The sequence below is a fragment of the Hydra vulgaris genome, chromosome 12 (genome assembly GCF_038396675.1).
Source record: "Hydra vulgaris chromosome 12, alternate assembly HydraT2T_AEP".
Lineage (NCBI taxonomy): Eukaryota > Metazoa > Cnidaria > Hydrozoa > Anthoathecata > Hydridae > Hydra > Hydra vulgaris.
Genome location: NC_088931.1, coordinates 76,223,707 through 76,242,500, shown reverse-complemented (window position 1 = coordinate 76,242,500; position 18,794 = coordinate 76,223,707). Strand labels below are relative to the sequence as shown.

The window sequence follows — 18,794 nt, the reverse complement described above, 5'->3', positions numbered from 1 at the left end:
AAAAACATAATGGTTTTGTGTACTAATGTATTTTATTGACCCATTTTCTTATTAATTTAAGAATTGCTTGTAAAAATAATGGTTTTGTGTACTAATGTATTTTATTGACTCATTTCCTTATTGATTTTACAATTAGTGAAGGTAAGCTTAAATAATTGCACTGTTCTTCCTAAGTAAGATATTTTATTGTGTGGGAAATTTTTGGATGTTCTTCAATGTCACTCAATATGGGTTCCATCCAAATATTGAAAAAATGTCTATAATTCACACATTCCTAGCAATTGGTTTTTAATAGCGTTAGAGGAGAGTTTTATATATATTTTTTGTTTTATTTTTTTTAAATCTGGATTTCAAGATCACAGTCATAAAAAGTTGTACTTAATTTATAAGACTTGTTTCTCTAAAAAAGAAAAGAGCAAGATTTTTTCCAAAATCTTGCTCTTTGCTTTCTAGTAGATCAAAATGAGTGTATCTGTCCATGAAGCTAAATAGAAATACTGTGTCTAATACATTTTTTAAAGAGGTACAAATTTATTTTATACCTCTTAACAATTTGTTTCTTTAACATTTGTTTGAGATTGTTTATATCAAACTTTTTAAGGAGATATAAAACTTTATTTACAATTATGACTTGTTTATAGTGAATAGAAATTATAAAGAGCTTTATATTTGTCATTTTTAAAGTAAGATTTAAATTAATTGTTTATAATGTTTACAATTTCTGATTTATTTGTTTTTCCTCTAAATTTGTATTGCTTTAATTCTATTCCAGATATTTTTGTTATTGTCTAGGTATGCAAATAAGCTCTTGGTATTTTTTTTTGTTGTTGTTGCTAGATAAATATTCCTAAAATATCTGAGCAGTTTTTCTTGTTTGCTTGTATATAGACTTAAGAATAAATTTTTCCTTTTTGTCAGCAAGATTTTGATTCTAAGGTTGTTCTTTTGTTTAAGAATATTTTTATGTATTTCATATGTTACCCATGGCACTTAATGTATGTTATTCATAAAATTTTTTGTATGTTATGAATGTTTTGTAGGGTGTACATGACATTTTTTGTATAGTATTAGTATTGTTTATATTATTTTGTAGGTTACCCATGGTATTTTTTGTTGGGTGATCATGGTATTTTTTATAGTATTATTTTTGTTAAGGAGCTAATCCCTTTTTTTTTTATTCTGGTTTTAAAATCTTATGGTTTTTTTTTCAATGTTTTTATTTAATATTAGGTTATACCAGTCTGTCATTTATAAGTTATGACATTTTTTTATAAAAAAATATTTGAAAAATTAAATTTTTATGTATTGAAAAACTTTTTGTTTTTCAATTCATAACAATTTAATTTTTCTTTTAAAAAAAGATTTTGCTTAAAACTTAGTTTTATTTATATAATAGTTTTATTAATAAGTTAAATTTTTTAAATTGAATTTTTTTAAATAATGAAAAAAAAGCATCTACTGTAATTGATCTCAACATTTGTGCTATAATTAATACTATTATTAATTTCTAACATATTTGTATCATTATTGATGAAGGAAATGTAATGAAAAGTTGTTTTTTGTTTTTTAAAATTAAAGAATGTTTTAGGTTTTTTTTTGTTTTCAACATTTGTTTTAATTTATTTCTTGTTATAATAAATTGTTTTAAATTTAGAAGTATATCTGTTGCTTCTATGTTAAAGTCAATGGACTCTTTACACAAATTCAACTTGGTATTTTTTTTTTTTTTCAAAAATTATTCTGCTGTTTTTTTTTCTGTTTAACATTTGTACATAACTTATTTGTCTCATTGTTTATTTACATAACTATTTATTTTATTGTTTATACATATAATAATTTATTTGTTATATCATTTATTTACATAACTATTTATTCATTTAAACATGATAATTTGTTTGTTTTACCATTTATTTACATAACTATTTGTTTTATCATTTAAACATATAATAATTTATTTGTTATACCATTTATTTACATAACTATTTATTCATTTAAACATTATAATTTGTTAGTTTTACCATTTATTTATATAACTATTTGTTTTATCATTTAAACATATGATAATTTGTTTGTTTTACCATTCTTTATGATAAATAACATAATTAGGTATTACTAAATCAAATAAAATTTTTGTTAAAAAAACTAAAATAGTTATGAACCTACATTCAGCCAATATTAGGGTGTTTAAGAATTACAGTCAATTTTAACAACATTATATTAAATATATATTATATAAATATGCATAAAATATATCATACTTTAAATAAAATATAAGAACAGCCAATATTAGGGTGTTTAAGAATTACAGTCAATTTTAAGATGTTTAGTCCATTTGAAAAATTTTGACTAATATTGTATACAATATTACATATATGTATATATTACATATATGTTGGATGACGATGTTGGATACAGTAATGCGGCAACAGTTAATAGATTAAGTCAATAAATAGAATTTCATATCTTAAAAAAAAAGAATCATATTACATCAATAAAAGAATCATATTACATCAATAAAAGAATTATATTACAATTGTGGACAGGTAAGGTGTGTGATTGCACTCCAATCTTGACCACACATGTAATTTTTTTTTTAAAAGCTTGACCACGGCTCTTTAGATAATTAAAAATGTGCTAAATAAAATTGACAAGGAAAAAAAATTATAAACAGACTAAACTATAAAAAAAAAATAATGATATAATAAATCTTAATGAAAGAAAAATTAAAATAAAAAATTAAAACCTATAGCTCTAATATAAATCTAAAAAACTAAAACTCTAATAGAAAATTATTTTTATTTATGTTTTGTAATTATGTAAAGTTCGTCGCATTGGTTTGACGAGTTTTTAACTGATTTTTTTTTTTTTATATTAGAAGAATAGCAAATAAATCTTTTTTCTGATTGTTTTTTTATTTATTTATGTATTTTTATAAATCAGTTAAAAAAAGAATGCATAAACAAATAAAAAAGTAATATAATTAATTTCAATTAAACATTAAAAAAGGTAAAAGATTTTTTTTAAAATTCACCTAATACAAAAAATTTCAGTCATAACCTTTTCAAACCAACGCGACAGTTATAAAACTTTGATATCTTTTACGGTTTTTATTATACTAGGCCAACTTTTAAATAAAAAAAACTTTCATCTAACTTTATTTAAATTATCAAAAAGTTTTTTTAAAAAAAGTTTATTGAAACGCATTTGTTGTCATTGTTGTTTATAAAATTAGGAATACAAGGTGTTTAAAAAAAAATACTTTTGAAATAAATAAAAGTTTTATTTAATATTCTATGATAATTTATTTAATACCGTTTTGAAACTTTATTTAAAAGCATTTTGCTTAGTGAAAACAAATTTTATTAAAAAGTTTGCATAGCTTAACAAAAAAAAATTAACTTTTTTGTATTGCTATTTTTTAACTTTAATGCAAACATCTAAAAGAATTGTAGAACTTTACTTTTTAATTTTTAAATGAAATTATTCCTGCTTATTAAACTTTTTAACTTGTTGCATTTTGATTATGTTTAGTTAGTTGTTTATAACTGCAAGTGTAAAAAATCAGTATAGTTTGTAAATTATTTATATAAATAATAACATTAATATCACAAATGAAATCAGTAAACAGTTTTTTTGTAATTAAATTTACAGCATTGTTTTATTGTGTTGTTAAAATGTTTATATATAGGGTTTAATCTAGAAGGTTTTCATGTGTATATTTTGCATATGTACATTAGGGTTATGACTTTTTTTTCAACCCCATACTCCTCCTGTACTGTAGTTTGATGAACTTTTACCTAAACGGCATGAAATGAACTATTATTTGCATATCTTTTGAAAAAAGTTTACCCTGCCATTGAAAAATCGATTTTGACATAAGTATCAATTAGGGTTATGACTTTTTTTCAACCCCATGAGGTTGATAAAACATCATAACCCTGTACATGCATTCAGTTAGTTATTGTATACAAGAAAGCTAATTTTTAAAATTAGTTTTAATATTTTTAACCATTTTAGAAATTAAATATGCACACAATCTAGTCTATACATTATTTAGTTATATTTGTAATGTTTTGTAGAAAATGTTCCATCAATGTTGGAGTTATCAAAATTGATAACCTAAAAATATAAACTAAATGGTCTTTTAATATAAAGAAAAACAATACAATGATAAAATTGTCAATATTGTTGTGATATTGGACATCTTGGACAATATAAACATTATTTTAACATTGTTATACATATTGGACATCTTATCAATATTTTGGACATCTAATATAAACAATGTTTCAATATTGTTGTAAATATTGGAATGTTTATACTTTGCTTTTTTTATTTCTAAATACAACTATAAAATAAATAACTTTTCTTAAATAACAACTGTCACTAATAATTTATGAAAAGTGTCACTCATAATGTATAATGAAAAAAAAAATTTATGGTATAATGTAATAAAAAAATTTGTCAATGGTATTTCATTACAACAATTTTTTTATGGTATTTACTGTAATTTGTATGCTTCATATTTGTTACACCATAGTTATAGCACATTTTAATTTTTATTTAATAAATAATGCAATTGGTTTATTGCATCTATTAAATAAGATGAACACTGTGATCGGCTTATACTTTTTATTTATTAATGTGATAGTTATTGCCCTAATAATATATGTGATACTATATTTGATAATCACATTTTTCGATCATCAATACAACAGTTTATGTTGTTCAAAAAATATTATTTGCAAATAAAGTTTCAAACTGTATTTTAGAAAATTTTTGAAAAATTCAAATGCAATCAATTAGTTTTTTAAATAAATTTTTAATGAAAATTTTTACATGTCTTTTATTAAAAAACATACTAATTAAGCAATTTCTTTTTAGAATCCAGAATCACATTCTAAAAACAGTCTCCCTCCTCATTTATATACCTTCAAAGTAAATGAGTTTTCATTGTGCAATTTCCTAGGTTCCTGTGATTCATTTGGTATGTTGTTTTTTTGTTTTTTGTTATACCAATTAATATTTTTTTATTTTAACATTCATTATTTTATCAAATTTTATCTTTTAAAAAAATAGTGTGCTTTTTTAGATGTACTATAGATAACTAATTTAAAAAATGGTGTATTTTTTTAGAAGTACCATATGTACCTTATTTTAAAGTTCAATGCCCATTGACATTTAATCAAGATATTAGAGGTTCTTTTATGTTAAGATTGGTATCAATAACATCAGACTCATTTAATCAGATCACAGATGATGTTTTAAAGCAAGAGTGTTATTTTTATGGGTATTGTGAAATAAAGCAGTGCAACATTTTACATGTTGTTAGAAAATTTTCTTCATGTCTTGTACCACAAAATCTCATTGTTGATGTTTGTTTGAAAGAACCTCAACTAAAATTTAACATGCACAGTGTTTTCTTTACAGATGTGTTTATAAAAGGTTTTTTTTATACTATCAACGATTCTTTTTTTTTGAGTATCTATAACTTTTATAGTTAATTTTAAAGTAAATTAAATTTTAAAAGTACTAAAAACTTTGACAAGTTTAACAAACTTTAACCACTAAAATTGTAACATTTTGTTTATAAATTTAAGTTTATCTGTTTTTGGGTGCATTTAATGTCAATCTTTTGCATAAACAATAAGTTGACATTAAATGTGCAAAATACTTCTAATCTTTATTATATTTTATTTAAAGTATGATATATTTTATGCATATTTATATCATATATTTTATATAATGTTGTTAAACAAATTATATAATTTTTTTATCAAATGATAGTTAATGTGATTTTAGTGCATATTTTCAAAATATTTTTTTTAAATATAGTGTTTATATATATATATATATATATATATATATATATATATATCAAATACGACTTTGGGTTGCGCGCGGTACTACCAGGGACGTGGTGGGGATCAAACTCGGAACCTCTCGCTTATGAAGCGAGCGCTTTACCACTACACCACTACCTATACTTGGTTTGTGAGTAAAATTTTTTATTTTATTTGTTATGAATAAAATAATTTTTATTTTATTTAATTGGTGATTTTACATGGTTTAAACCATTGGTTATAAATTTAGCAACCCTGAGTGGATTATTAATAAGTTATGATAATAAAAACACTACTCAATATAAATGTTACACAGTATAATTATGTTACACAGTATAGTTATGTTACACAGTATAATTATGTTACACAGTAAAATTATGTTACACAGTATAATTATGTTACACAGTATAATTATGTTACACAGTATAATTATGTTATACAGTATAATTATGTCAAATTATTGCACCAAATATTTAGAAAAATCTTTAAATTTGTCTTGAAATATTTTAGATCAAAAATTAACAGCAGACATGTTTTCTACAATTAATCACACATATAATAACCAGGTATAAAAATTTGTCTTGAAATATTACCTTGTTTACTAATTCTTTTAAAATCTTTTACTTACTATGAAATTTACCTCCCTAAGGCTCCAGAGCTCAGGGTTATTTATAAGGCCACTCAGTTGATAAGGCTACTTTTTTTTTTTAATTTAATTTGAAATTCTTTCTCAACCCTAAACTCCAAAATATGAGCAAAAAACCCTTGTTTTTTAAACATTGCAATTTGCAAAGTTTAAAAAACAAGGTTTAAAAATGCAGTGGCTTTGTTAAACAAAGCTGCTACATAGAGAAACAGTTTGAGTGTAGTACTTCCAGATGCATAGAGTGGATTTGAACCATGAACCACCTGATTGTGAGCCCAAGGTTCTATCACTAGTCAACTACTTCAAAATTATTTTCAGGATAAACTTTCTAAAAAGCTTGAACTTATTTCATCAATGTGTTTGTCTCTAAAGAAGGGTGATTTGTATTTAGTTGAAGGCAGGTTTAATCTTTAGTTGTTGTTTTTTTTTTAATTTTTTATATATTTTTAATATAATTTTTACATTTTGTGTTCTATAGATTTAAACTTTAGCTTAATTATTCTAAATAATAGTTTATTGTTTATTGACTTTATCTAATTATCTATTTATTGTTTTGTGGTCTCTATCATCTTTATTGTTTTTTTTATCTCTAACATAATTAACTCAATTAGCAACTATACTTGGCTTAAATGGCAGTAACACATGTGATGTTTGTTTTAAATCCAATGACCTAACTGGAGCAATAAATAAGTATGTTATTTTTGTTTTGTTTTGTTTAATATAAAACTTTTTTAAAAATATTAATCTAATGTTTAATTTTTAAAAATAAATATTGTTTTTTTTTTATGTTTAAATAAATTTTTTTAGTCATAATCTTAATCTTACTTGGCAAAAAACATTTTTTTATTCTCCTTCGCAGTTAATCTGAAGCACACCATTGTTGTGCACTTTCTTTTTTAATTGAGGCCAGGTCCTCAATAGGTGTATACTCTGGGAGCTTTGCAGGATATTTTTCCTTGGGTACCACTGGAACATTGTTTTCGACTAAATAAACTATCACTATTTTTGCATAATAAACACTTGCTAAATCTGACCAAAATATGTAATTGTCATCAGAGTTTAATTGTCATCAGAGTGGTACTGTTGGTTCAGAGTGTTTCAAAAATGATATCAATCTAGCTTCTAAACATTCATCTTTATATACAAACTGGTTAACAGCGAAGCCACTTTCTTTAACAAATGATTTAGCAAATCCTTTACATGATAATGCTATCCAAACTAGTACTTTAGTTTCAATCTTGTTTTTTTATAAATATAATAGAATCCATTTCCATTAATAGTTAAATGTAAAAGTATTAATTAAGATTCATCATCCGAAACCCAATTACGATCCTTGAAAATTCATATAAAGGATATAAGATGACATTTGCTTCTTGCTTCCACCATCTGAACAAAACTTCTATCTGGTATTTTAGTTTTTTTGAAACAATTCTTAGTTTATGATTTAGAACCATTGAAACTTACAATTAACTACAAATGAATTTTTTAGCTAACTTTCTTTGTGATAAACCACTACTATTGTTTTACGATTGTCTTAATCAACTTAAACCTTGTTTATCAAAAATAACAGCCGATATTCCTGCTTCTGGTTGTTGATTTGCATCAATTCCATCTTCATAACGCTTGATTATATCATAAATGGTACAAAATATAATGCTACAAAATGATCAACTGTGTACTTTTTTCCTTCATTTATATTATCTTCATAAAACTTGTACACAGGTTTTCATAGGAACTCTTTCTCAGACATAATTTATAGTTGACACTTTTAAAATAATAAACTCAGATCAGCACTTTTTTGTTTTACTTAATTAATATTATTTTTTTGAGCTAATTTAGAGTGCTCATATTACCGATCATTAATGTAGATGAGAACCATTATGGGACTAAGAATGGAACCTGATAGTACCCCAGAGGCTAATGGAAATGAGGAAAACGTTGTAAACTAAGATCTGATAAAATTTTCCTAGAACAACCCCTTTTATTTTATCCTAACATGTTTTTTAAATTAATTTTATTATATTTACTTAATAATTTAGTTATATATATATGTATATATATATATATATATATATATATATATATATATATATATACATATATATATATATATATATATATATATATATATATATATATATATATATATATATATATATATATATATATGTATATATATATGTATATATATATATATTATATATATATATTATATATATATATATATATATTAAATATAAATTTTTATAGATTAAATCTATGTATATATATATATATATATAGATTTAATTTATAAAAATTTATATTTAATATATATGTATATATATTTTTAATTTATAAAAATTTATATTTCATATATATATATATATATATATATATATATATATATATATATATATATATATATATATGTATATATATTTATGTATGTATAAACATTTTTTTTCCTAGATGTATGAAATGTCATTCCAATATAAAAGCTCATTCTAAGATGCAACTAAGTGTGTTTTTAAGTATCCCTCAGTTAGCTTATGCAAGTATATTGTGTGAGGTAATATTTTTATTCAAAAGTTCTGTAAATATAAATGTTTAAAAAACAAACAAAAAAATTTTTAAAATAACAGTTTTAAATTTTAATACAAGTTTTAAAGTAGTTTAAATTATTTTAGGTTTAAAGTCAGAGGAGATTTAATATTTAACAAAATTAAAGTTGAATGGATCTTGATATTTTAGAAATACGGTCACTAGGGTGGCTCTTTAAATACTATTTTTTTTTAATGTCTGCCATAATGTGTTCTATATAATAACACTTAATTTAACACTCAGTTTAAACTTTTGAATAAAAAATATTTTTAGAGGTTGCTACAGACTAGACAGACCTAGACAGACCTAAGACAGACAAGACAGACCTAACCACTACAGACTAGACAGACCTAAACAGACCTAGACAGACTAGACAGACCTAAGGGGATCCCTAATATTATAAAAAAGAGTTTTTCAAAAGTATTTTATGTTGGGTCTCAATTAAAGAAAAATCATATAAAAATTAAAAAAAAAAATTAAAAAAAAAATTATTTTAGATTTTATTGCTTAAAGTATAATAATTTTCAACAAAAGTAATAATTTTCAACAAAAACTGGAGCAGGACTGCGCGGTGTGTTAAATTGACATTATCAAAGGGTGTCAGAAAAATTACTTTTTATATTGGGGTGGGTGTGTGCAATAAAAAACCTTTTATATATATATATTTTTTTTTTGTAATTTTTTTTTAATTTCAATATATAAATTTGTGAGAGTCAATTATAAATATTTTTTTGTAGCAACCCTAATAAATATATAAACCTAATCTTTTTTGTAGTTTTTAGTAACTTTTTCTTGGTTAATATATTTTCAGGTCAAGCTTCTCATCATTGAGCTATCACAAATCAGATATGTCTAAGAATTGTTTTGAATGATTATACAAAATCTATGAAGTGTTTAAAATATGCATAAATTACTTTTGTAGAGTCTTTCTAAAATTTTAATTTTTAACTAAGTATTTAATATTTTATTTTAACTAGAATTTAATTGTTACTTTAGCATATTTTTACAAATTTTGTAATGTTAACAAATAATTCTATTAGTTTTATATAATTGTATGCATGTATACTTATATGCATACACAAATAGATAAATTTGCTTAAATGCAGAACTTTATTATTATGTTATGGGTAATACCTACATTATTGCTGTATGCTGGTGTAATAAAATGGTATGTTTAAATTTAAGTTGTTTAGAAAATATTTAATTAAAGAAAAAGTTTATAATACAATAAAAATAAAAATATCAAACTTAATTTAATTTAAGGCAAGAGAAACTTTCATCAATGCAGAAAAAAAAAAAAAATTTAAAATTTCGTTTATTACGCATTGGAAGCTAATGGGACTTAAAGTGTGCAAAAAAAAAGGTAGTTTATATTTTGAAACATAAAATGGAAAATGAAAATATTCTTAGGGGACAAAAAATAATGCTTTCAATTGGTGGAAACAAACTTACAATTCAAGTTGATGTATCAAATAATAAAACTCTTCACAGAACCATAGCACCTGTCAAAAAAAAACTGTTATGCAATTATATGTTGCAATTGATCTGACTGATAATGAAACCAAATTATTTTGCTCAAAGTTGAGAGATGTAAGACAAAACACCTTTGAGAGCAATATGTTCAGAAGAGTAAAAGAACTACAAGAAAATGTGGAGACAAATTATGTTGTTCTACAAATTTTGTTTGAAATAGCGTAAACTGAAGTAAAACGATCTGGTTAGTGCCAGTTCTGAAAATCACGGTAAAAAAAATATTTTTACAAAAATATTTAGATTTGGGTTGGAGTTTTGGTTATAGTACTTACATGGTCAAATTACAAAAAAAAATATTATAAAGAATATTTTTTCTAGCACACACCCACCCAACATTTTAGGGGTCTGGGTGCTTATAAAAAGCAATTTTTCTGACACTCTATGATAGATGTGATTTAAAACAATTTTGTTTTACAAATATTTGTCAGGTATCTTCTTAAAAAATAAAAAAAAAAGATATATTTATTTATAAGGTGCTTTTTTGAGTGTAACAGTTGAATTTAACAATTGTATATTTTTTTGAACTGTTTTGTTTTGAAAAAAATTTATCCCTAGAATATTTGACAAATCAGATTTATAAAATAAATGTATAAAGTATATCATGTTATGATGTAGTTTTTTTTTATATCAAAACAAAACAATACAATATGTGGTATTATATATTACAAATATATTGTAATATATAGTACATTATGGCACAAATGTAAAATCATGTTTATTTAAAGTTGTCCATTTAAAAAATAGCCCAAATACTTTTCATTTTTTCAAATGCTACATATATGTCACTTATTTCGAGTTCATCACAATAAGAATCATAGAATTGAAGCACTAAATTACATTGTTGCATCTACAAAAATTAGTAAAAATGCTATTTATATTAGGGATTCGTTGAATGTTCAAGGGTCTAGGTGGACTTTTGAAATTATTTTTTATTCAGAATTTTTTTTAATTCAATGTTATTTTATTATATAGAACATTGAGGGGGGTGCTAGCAAATATTTTTCAAAAATTTTGTTTTTTGGTACACTCAAGTACTAAATTATGTTATTAAATTTCTTGCATCCACTTATTTAGCAAACTTTTTACTTTATCCTCATCCTCCTTTAAATATGTTATTTATATAGAGTCAAAGAAGTAGAAAGACATAAATCTTAACCTGTAAAAATGTACCCAGCTTTTTGTCTACTGACTCATTTAATTGTTCAACTAGAATGATTATATTAAAAAATCCCTTGCTAAGTAATGCTTGATTAAAAAGTTATTTTAGAGCCATAATAAAAGGAATGACATCTGATAAATATGCTGCATGTTTGCGGAGATTTACATCTGAAGTTTTATTGGTTCTAAAATATGAAAACTTTTTCTAGTACTTTTTGTTCTTATGTTTGGGGCAGGAGGAAGGGGTGAAAATTTTTAAGTTTTTTTGTTCATTGCAATTTTTTGCAAAGCATTCTTATTTGATATAAGTATAAACATATAAACTTATACTTATATTAAATAAGAATGCTTTGCAAAAAAGTTATTTATAATAACTGGAAGTTAGTTATTTCGAACACCAAATAATGCTGGATACGCCAAGGGTTTGGGGATGGGTAGATGAAATATCATGTGAATATTACCATGGAACAAGTGGCGCAAAGTTGCAGATAATGAATCATTCATAACAGTAAGTGCAAGTCACTATTATAAGTTGTTTGTTTGCTGTATCTTAATGGCATCAAAATGCCATCAAAAATCAAAGGAGCAGAACATTTGAGAAACTAAAACCCCTCTTATCTGCTTAAGGGGAAAATATTTTTCTGTTGCCTTGAACTCGTATTATACTTGACAAAGTATTAACAACGTTATGTTATTAGTAGTGGTGTCCCTGGTGCTTTTAATTGTGGAGGCCACATTAATAAACCTTTGTTAAGACTTTGAGTTTATTAACAGACATGAAGCAATATATTAGTTTGTCATTTAGTGCCAAGTGTTATTTTTATGCTTTAAGTTCATTTTCATGTTTAAATCAATAATGGCCTATAGTAACAATTGAACAATAGTTGTCAAAACGAGTAAACATAAAAAACATTGTCATTACACAATTGCGTAAGATTATCTTTCACTTGTATTTGTGTTCTTAGAATCATATCAATTTTTTTATTTTTTATGAAATCAGTTTTAACCTTCCAGTCTTTACATTAAATCCTCCGGTTTTTATTTTATGTACTTTTATTTAGCAAAACTTTTTTCATTGTTTTTTCGTTGTTATCATCTTTCTATGAATGTTAAATTCTTGATATTTTTTCTAATAAAATTTATCAGGCTCTTCTCTTAATACATCTTCATCAATTTTTTTTTCTGGTGACTTCAATGTTTATCACATTGAATGACTTGGCTTACTTGACTTGAATGACTTACCAATGGTCCTTAGTTTTGTGCACCAAGGCACAAAACTAAGGACCATTGCTCTTTGATTTGTAAAAATCGGGGCTGCTCAAGCAACCAAACTTGACTCTTTATCTTATCGTCGTAAGTTTATAATTAAGAGCTACTTTTGTATATTTTAAGGTTGCTATAATTATGAACTAACTTAGCTTCCTTTTTAAAATGTTTATATATACACAAATCGTCACTCTATTAAGTCAAATTCTTTTAAAATGTTTATATATACACAAATCGTCACTCTATTAAGTCAAATTCTTTTAAAATGTTTATATATACACAAATCGTCACTCTATTAAGTCAAATTCTTTTTAAAATGTTTATATATACACAAATCGTCACTATTAAGTCAGTTCAGTGACTCCTTACTCAAAATTTTTTATTCGTTTTTTTTTTTTTCTGCAATCATTTTTTGCCTTCGTTCAGCTGCGTTAAGAGTAAAGTTGTATATTAAAAAAAAATTAAATGAAATATGAAAGATGAGAAAAAGTGTTTTTATTTCGCATATTTCAAAAAAGTATATTACTCATACCAAAACAAATTTAATAAATAATTTTTTAATTTTATCTTTATCTTTATAGCTATTGGAAGAAACTACTTCAAATCTGTTATCTAATATAATAAACCAAGGCATTGAGGTAAAAGTAATAGTTTTACTTTGAGTTTTTAAAAATTTCGTAAAAAGTCACCCATGTCTTTAACGTTGTAGTAGCGTAATTGCGTACATAAATAATTTTCTAGGAATGCTTTAGTAACAGTTTACTAGGAAAATCATTGGGAATTAAACTGGTTCAGGTTTTGGATATATTTATTGGTGAACACGGTAAAAGTCTAATTTTAAAGGAAGTTATTCAACTGGCAAGTTAGACGGATAAGGTGAGTTGCACTGTATAGGTACTCTTGCGTGCTTAATACAAGGAAGGGTGGATATAAAAGAGAGGGTGGGAATTTTAGATCTAATAAACGGGTTAATAAAAAAGTGGGTGGGAATTTTTTATAAAACACGAATAAAACAGTTTAATTCTAGTGTGGCTTGCGGTCAAATGTACATTTTTTAACAGCTGTTTTATCATAATTTTAATAGAATTTTATATGCTTATATAAGTTTTACACTGTAGGGAGAAATAAACGAAAACCTAATTTTTGACAAATCGAAATTTAAGGTTTTTAAAGGTTCGACGGTTTTTAAAACCTGAAAGTTTTTATTCTTATCAGTGACAAAGCTTGGGTAGGGTGGGAAAAATTTCAGAAAATTAAAAAACGTCTCCTCCCATGTATTAAGCTCCTAAGAGTAGATATAACATTTAACGTTCATTTCAGAATTAAAATTTAAACTAATGGATTAAAAACCTTTCTCGTAAAGTTTATTTTTTTAAATTTTAGATAGCCGAACAAGAAAACAGTTTATTTTGAGGCGAATCTAAACCTTTTTATAAACTTTTATAGTGTCCGGCATTTATAAATATAGTGAACAATACTTGCTATTACAGTTATTAACATCTAACTTATAGTATTAAATAGATTAAAATTTGTTTTTAAAACCTGATTTCGCTTTTTTTAAATTAATTACAACTACTATGGCGATGTACCTACAAACAAGTACCTTTAAAAATTTTGCGCGTTTAGATTTCATAAACTGTGAGGCTTGATGTATAAGTTTGTTATTTATTTTTGTTTTTATATTAATATGCTTTGTATATCGAAAATCAACAGAATATTAGTATATGCCGGAAATTTTTTTTTACATCGAATGAAGCTTGAAGCATCAAAAAGCATTTTGTGCGATGTTTTACTGTAAATAAAATTAGTTATATTTTATAAGAGTTTATTTTTTTAATACAAGGAACTCTAAAAAGGTTTTTGGTTTTACATCTGACCATAGGCCCTTATGAAACCCATACTAAAGGCCTGAATTTTATAAATAAATTGTTACAGGGTTTTTTGTCTCTTGCTTTTAAAATCTGTTTTGTTTCTTTATGGGGAAAGATTGACAGGACCCTATTTAATTAAAAATTTTAATAAAAGTTTAGGTTAGTGCAGCGAATTATTTCAAATTAAGGATCACATTAGATTCAAAACAAATTCAAAGAAACAATTGAGTTAAATAAGGAATAAATTATTTATTTGACAATAAAAGCGTTTTTCTCAATAAATAAACCATCTAGAAAAATTAAAATTACATTTTGAAATTAAAAACAGCTTTGTTAACTAATAATATTCACGATGCTTTCCATAAATATTTATAATAAAAAAAAGAGTTATTAAAAGTGACATCATTTATAATGGGAGATCACTACTTTTTATTTTATAACTTTAGATTTCTCTAAAAAAATTTTTTCATCTTTTCTTTTTTTTTTTCCAACCAATATAGAATACCGAATGAAAAATGGACCAACATAAATACCGGATGAAAAACAATTCTATTAAACGCATTTTAGAAGAAGCAAATTTATCATCGTTTTAAGAGCAACTATTTTTGCTTTATTGTAAAAAATATAAATACTTCATCTGACATAAACAAAGTTTACAACCAATTTTTTAAATCTTATTATGTGATATATTTATTAAAACTGAAGATTTTGATAAATTTATGACAGCCGAAAAAACTGAGAATTGGTACGAATTTATAACACCCGATATGAAAAAAAAAAGAAAAGATGAAAAAAAAATTTAGAATTTTAGAGAAATCTAAAGTTATAAAATAAAAAGTAGTGATCTCCCATCATAAATGATGTCACTTTTAATAACTCTTTTTTTTAATTAAAATATTTTATGGAAAGCATCGTGAATATTATTAGTTAACAAAGCTGTTTTTAATTTCAAAATATAATTTTAATTTTTCTAGATGGTTTAATTGATAGATGTTAAGGACTATGGTGCTGATGTTAAAAAATATTTTTTTAAGTTTAAATTACACACAATACTCAAAAAGAGCATTGAAGTTAATTAAATAGATTCTTTTACCAAAATACTAACCAATTAAACAGTAAATAATCATAAAACTGTACTTTACTCAAGTAAAATATAAATTGAAGAAATCAGAACGGAAAATTATAAAAAACTCTTATATTTCACTTGCATTCATCTCGATTCTATTCATTTCATTTAAGAAAGTTAAAACTTCTTTTAGGTCTAAATTAACTCTTTCACAGCTAGATTATCAAATTTTCTATAGAATTATATAAAACATAAACAAAATTTCTATATGATTTATTTAGCTTGATTATTATATAAAACTTATACAGTGCATAAGCTTTATACTATAAATATTACATTATGTACTTGGTAGTAGTGCTGCCAAAAATCGCGAAAATGCCTGCCTCGTTCAATGATGCCATTTATTTAGAATTGTTTCTTTTTTATTTATACATAACTTTTAAATATGTTTTTGTGGCAATTGTTTTAAAAGTAAAGTATAAAGAAAAAATAACAATTAGCTTTTACAAAACTTCTGTTACAAATTGATGAACGCTATTTTCTTTTAACATTTTAGCTGTTTAAAATAAACTTTTTACGCGCATTAAAAATTTTTTTTTTACGTAGTTCAGGTCTACATAAAGGAAAACATTGCACATAACGTGTAGATTATGTCTAATCCATCGACAGCCTTACTGGGTAGTGACTAGGGTTATTCGTCATAAACAAAAACTTACAAAATTTCGCATTTTTATCTTCCGTATTTCAAATCGTTATTGCGGAAGTTGTACATGCGCAAATTCATCCTCCGTAACGCATTATACCAAAAAATTCATTTCGAAAGAATACTTGCGAAACAGTTCCTTACTGAAGGTGTGTTTCGGAATGTGCGCTTACGGAAAAGAATCGAAAGCATTCATCAAACTGTTATATACAAAAAAAAAATTATTTATTGTTTAAATAAAATAATGTTGTTACGTGATTCTTCGATAGTTTATACATATATATATCTGGTATACATATATATATATATATATATACATATATATATATATATATATATATATATATATATATATATATATATATATATATATATATATATAGAGAGAGAGAGAGAGAGAGAGAGAGAGAGATCAAGAAAAAATTGTAAAGTTAGGGGGGTTGAAACAGAAGTTAAGGTGGCCTTGCGCAGCTAAACTTTAAATAGAAAAACTTTGAGTTGTTTTTGCGGAGGGGCAACGCTCCCTCCGCAACCTGTCTCTTTGCTAGTGTTTATATATATTTATATTTATCAAGTACCCACTTCGGTTTACTTCTGACTTCGGTTGTTTATTCCTTTTGGCTTAGCAGAAATGGAGGTTTACTATTTATATTCTCAAATATAAAAACTTAGCAAATTATTTAACTCCATTACAAAATTTAATTGAACTTAAGGTGTTGTTTGGCCGTTGTCAGTTCTCACTGAATCTTGCAATTAATTAATCACTACCTTTTAGACTAGCTACAGCTTGAGAACTTTCAGCGCTTGTGTAGTCCTGGTGAGCTACTATGTTAAAATTGTTTCCAAGCTGTGTTTTTTTTTTTTCCAGCAGTTGTATAGTTCCAATGACGTTGGGATGTTGCAATTGAAAACATTTTCCAGGGCTGACGACGCAAGAGGGAGCAAATGCCCTTCCCACCTTCCCACCCTAACTTGTTTTTTTATAAAGGGAAACATTTTTTAAAAATACTTTGAAAAGTTTTACTTTAAAGCTTTTTTAATTTAATTGTTGTTATTGAGGTAATAAAAGCGAAAGCTTATATAACAGACCACCTCGAAAATAAAAAAGTGAAACAGACTAAACATAAAATAATTATATTTGAAAACAAGTGAGAGCAATTTTTAGGCATTTTAATATGGGATCGTCCATAAGTAAGTACGCACGGATGGGGGAGACCCCCTCCTTTGCAGACCCCCTTTGGCAGGTCTCCAAATGGTGTATCCGAGATAGGGCAGGGGGTCAATTATAAAAGTAAAAAAGCACTAAAATAAAAAAAAATATCATAAAATGTTGCGTAGTTAGGTTAAAAACGTAGGCACTTTTAGGGAAATGGAGAGTACTCAAAAAGCGTATTGCAAAATGCGGTGGAGGGTAAGGATTGAAATGAAAGCGTACGTACTTATATATGACTATTTTTTAGCATTGATTACTTAAATTATTTCTTTTTTTGATTTCAAACTAATTATTTCCCAATTACGTAATTCTATTCGTATAAAACCGTCTCTTTTTTCCCAATAACTTACTGGCTCAGAGACTAATTAACTGCTCTCTCACAACTTTGGGTAAGAAATGAATTTAAAGAAAGGAAAAGAGGAGAAACTGTCTTTGAGTTAAACTAACGACAAGTTTGCAGTAAAAATTAGTTTAACAATGACCTCTTTTTTTAACCGACTCATTTAAAAAAACCTCAACTTTAGCAAAAAAAGCTCTTTCATTAAAATTTAAGATTTGTTTATTTTATTGTTAACATGTTAGCAAAAGTTTAATTATTACGATAATATTATTAAGATAATTATTGTAAGTATTATTATTAAGAAAGTATTATTATTAAGTATAATTATTATATAATTATGAGTATTATTATTAAGATAAGTATTATTATTAAGATAATTATTTGACAAATACAAGTGCTGCTAAAATCAATGTATAAAAATCGTTTACATTAGTAATAGTTAATTGAAAGTTGAAGTTGATATTTCTGCATAATATTAAACTTGATAAAACTAAGCATATTCAAAAGCATAGGGTGTAACTGGTTTCTTTGTTCATCTTGTATAATTTCTGCTATACTAAATAAACTTTCAG

The 18,794-nt window shown here is 24.6% G+C and overlaps 1 protein-coding gene across 4 annotated transcripts in view; it reads left to right on the top strand.

Annotated features, from left to right (window-relative positions):
• LOC101241672 (uncharacterized) overlaps positions 1-14,763 on the top strand; it is a 102,400-nt gene extending 87,637 nt beyond the window's left edge. For all 4 annotated transcript variants that reach the window (XM_065814488.1, XM_065814486.1, XM_065814487.1 and 1 more), the window contains exons 16-25: positions 1,655-1,712; positions 4,885-4,987; positions 5,137-5,445; positions 6,354-6,409; positions 6,808-6,886; positions 7,101-7,179; positions 8,941-9,040; positions 13,611-13,667; positions 13,771-13,905; positions 14,413-14,763. In XM_065814488.1, the coding sequence (XP_065670560.1) occupies positions 1,655-1,712; positions 4,885-4,987; positions 5,137-5,445; positions 6,354-6,409; positions 6,808-6,886; positions 7,101-7,179; positions 8,941-9,040; positions 13,611-13,667; positions 13,771-13,896 (967 nt within the window). In that variant the 3' untranslated portion in view covers positions 13,897-13,905; positions 14,413-14,763. The remainder of the gene's footprint in view (positions 1-1,654; positions 1,713-4,884; positions 4,988-5,136; positions 5,446-6,353; positions 6,410-6,807; positions 6,887-7,100; positions 7,180-8,940; positions 9,041-13,610; positions 13,668-13,770; positions 13,906-14,412) is intronic.
• Positions 14,764-18,794: the final 4,031 nt, after the last annotated feature.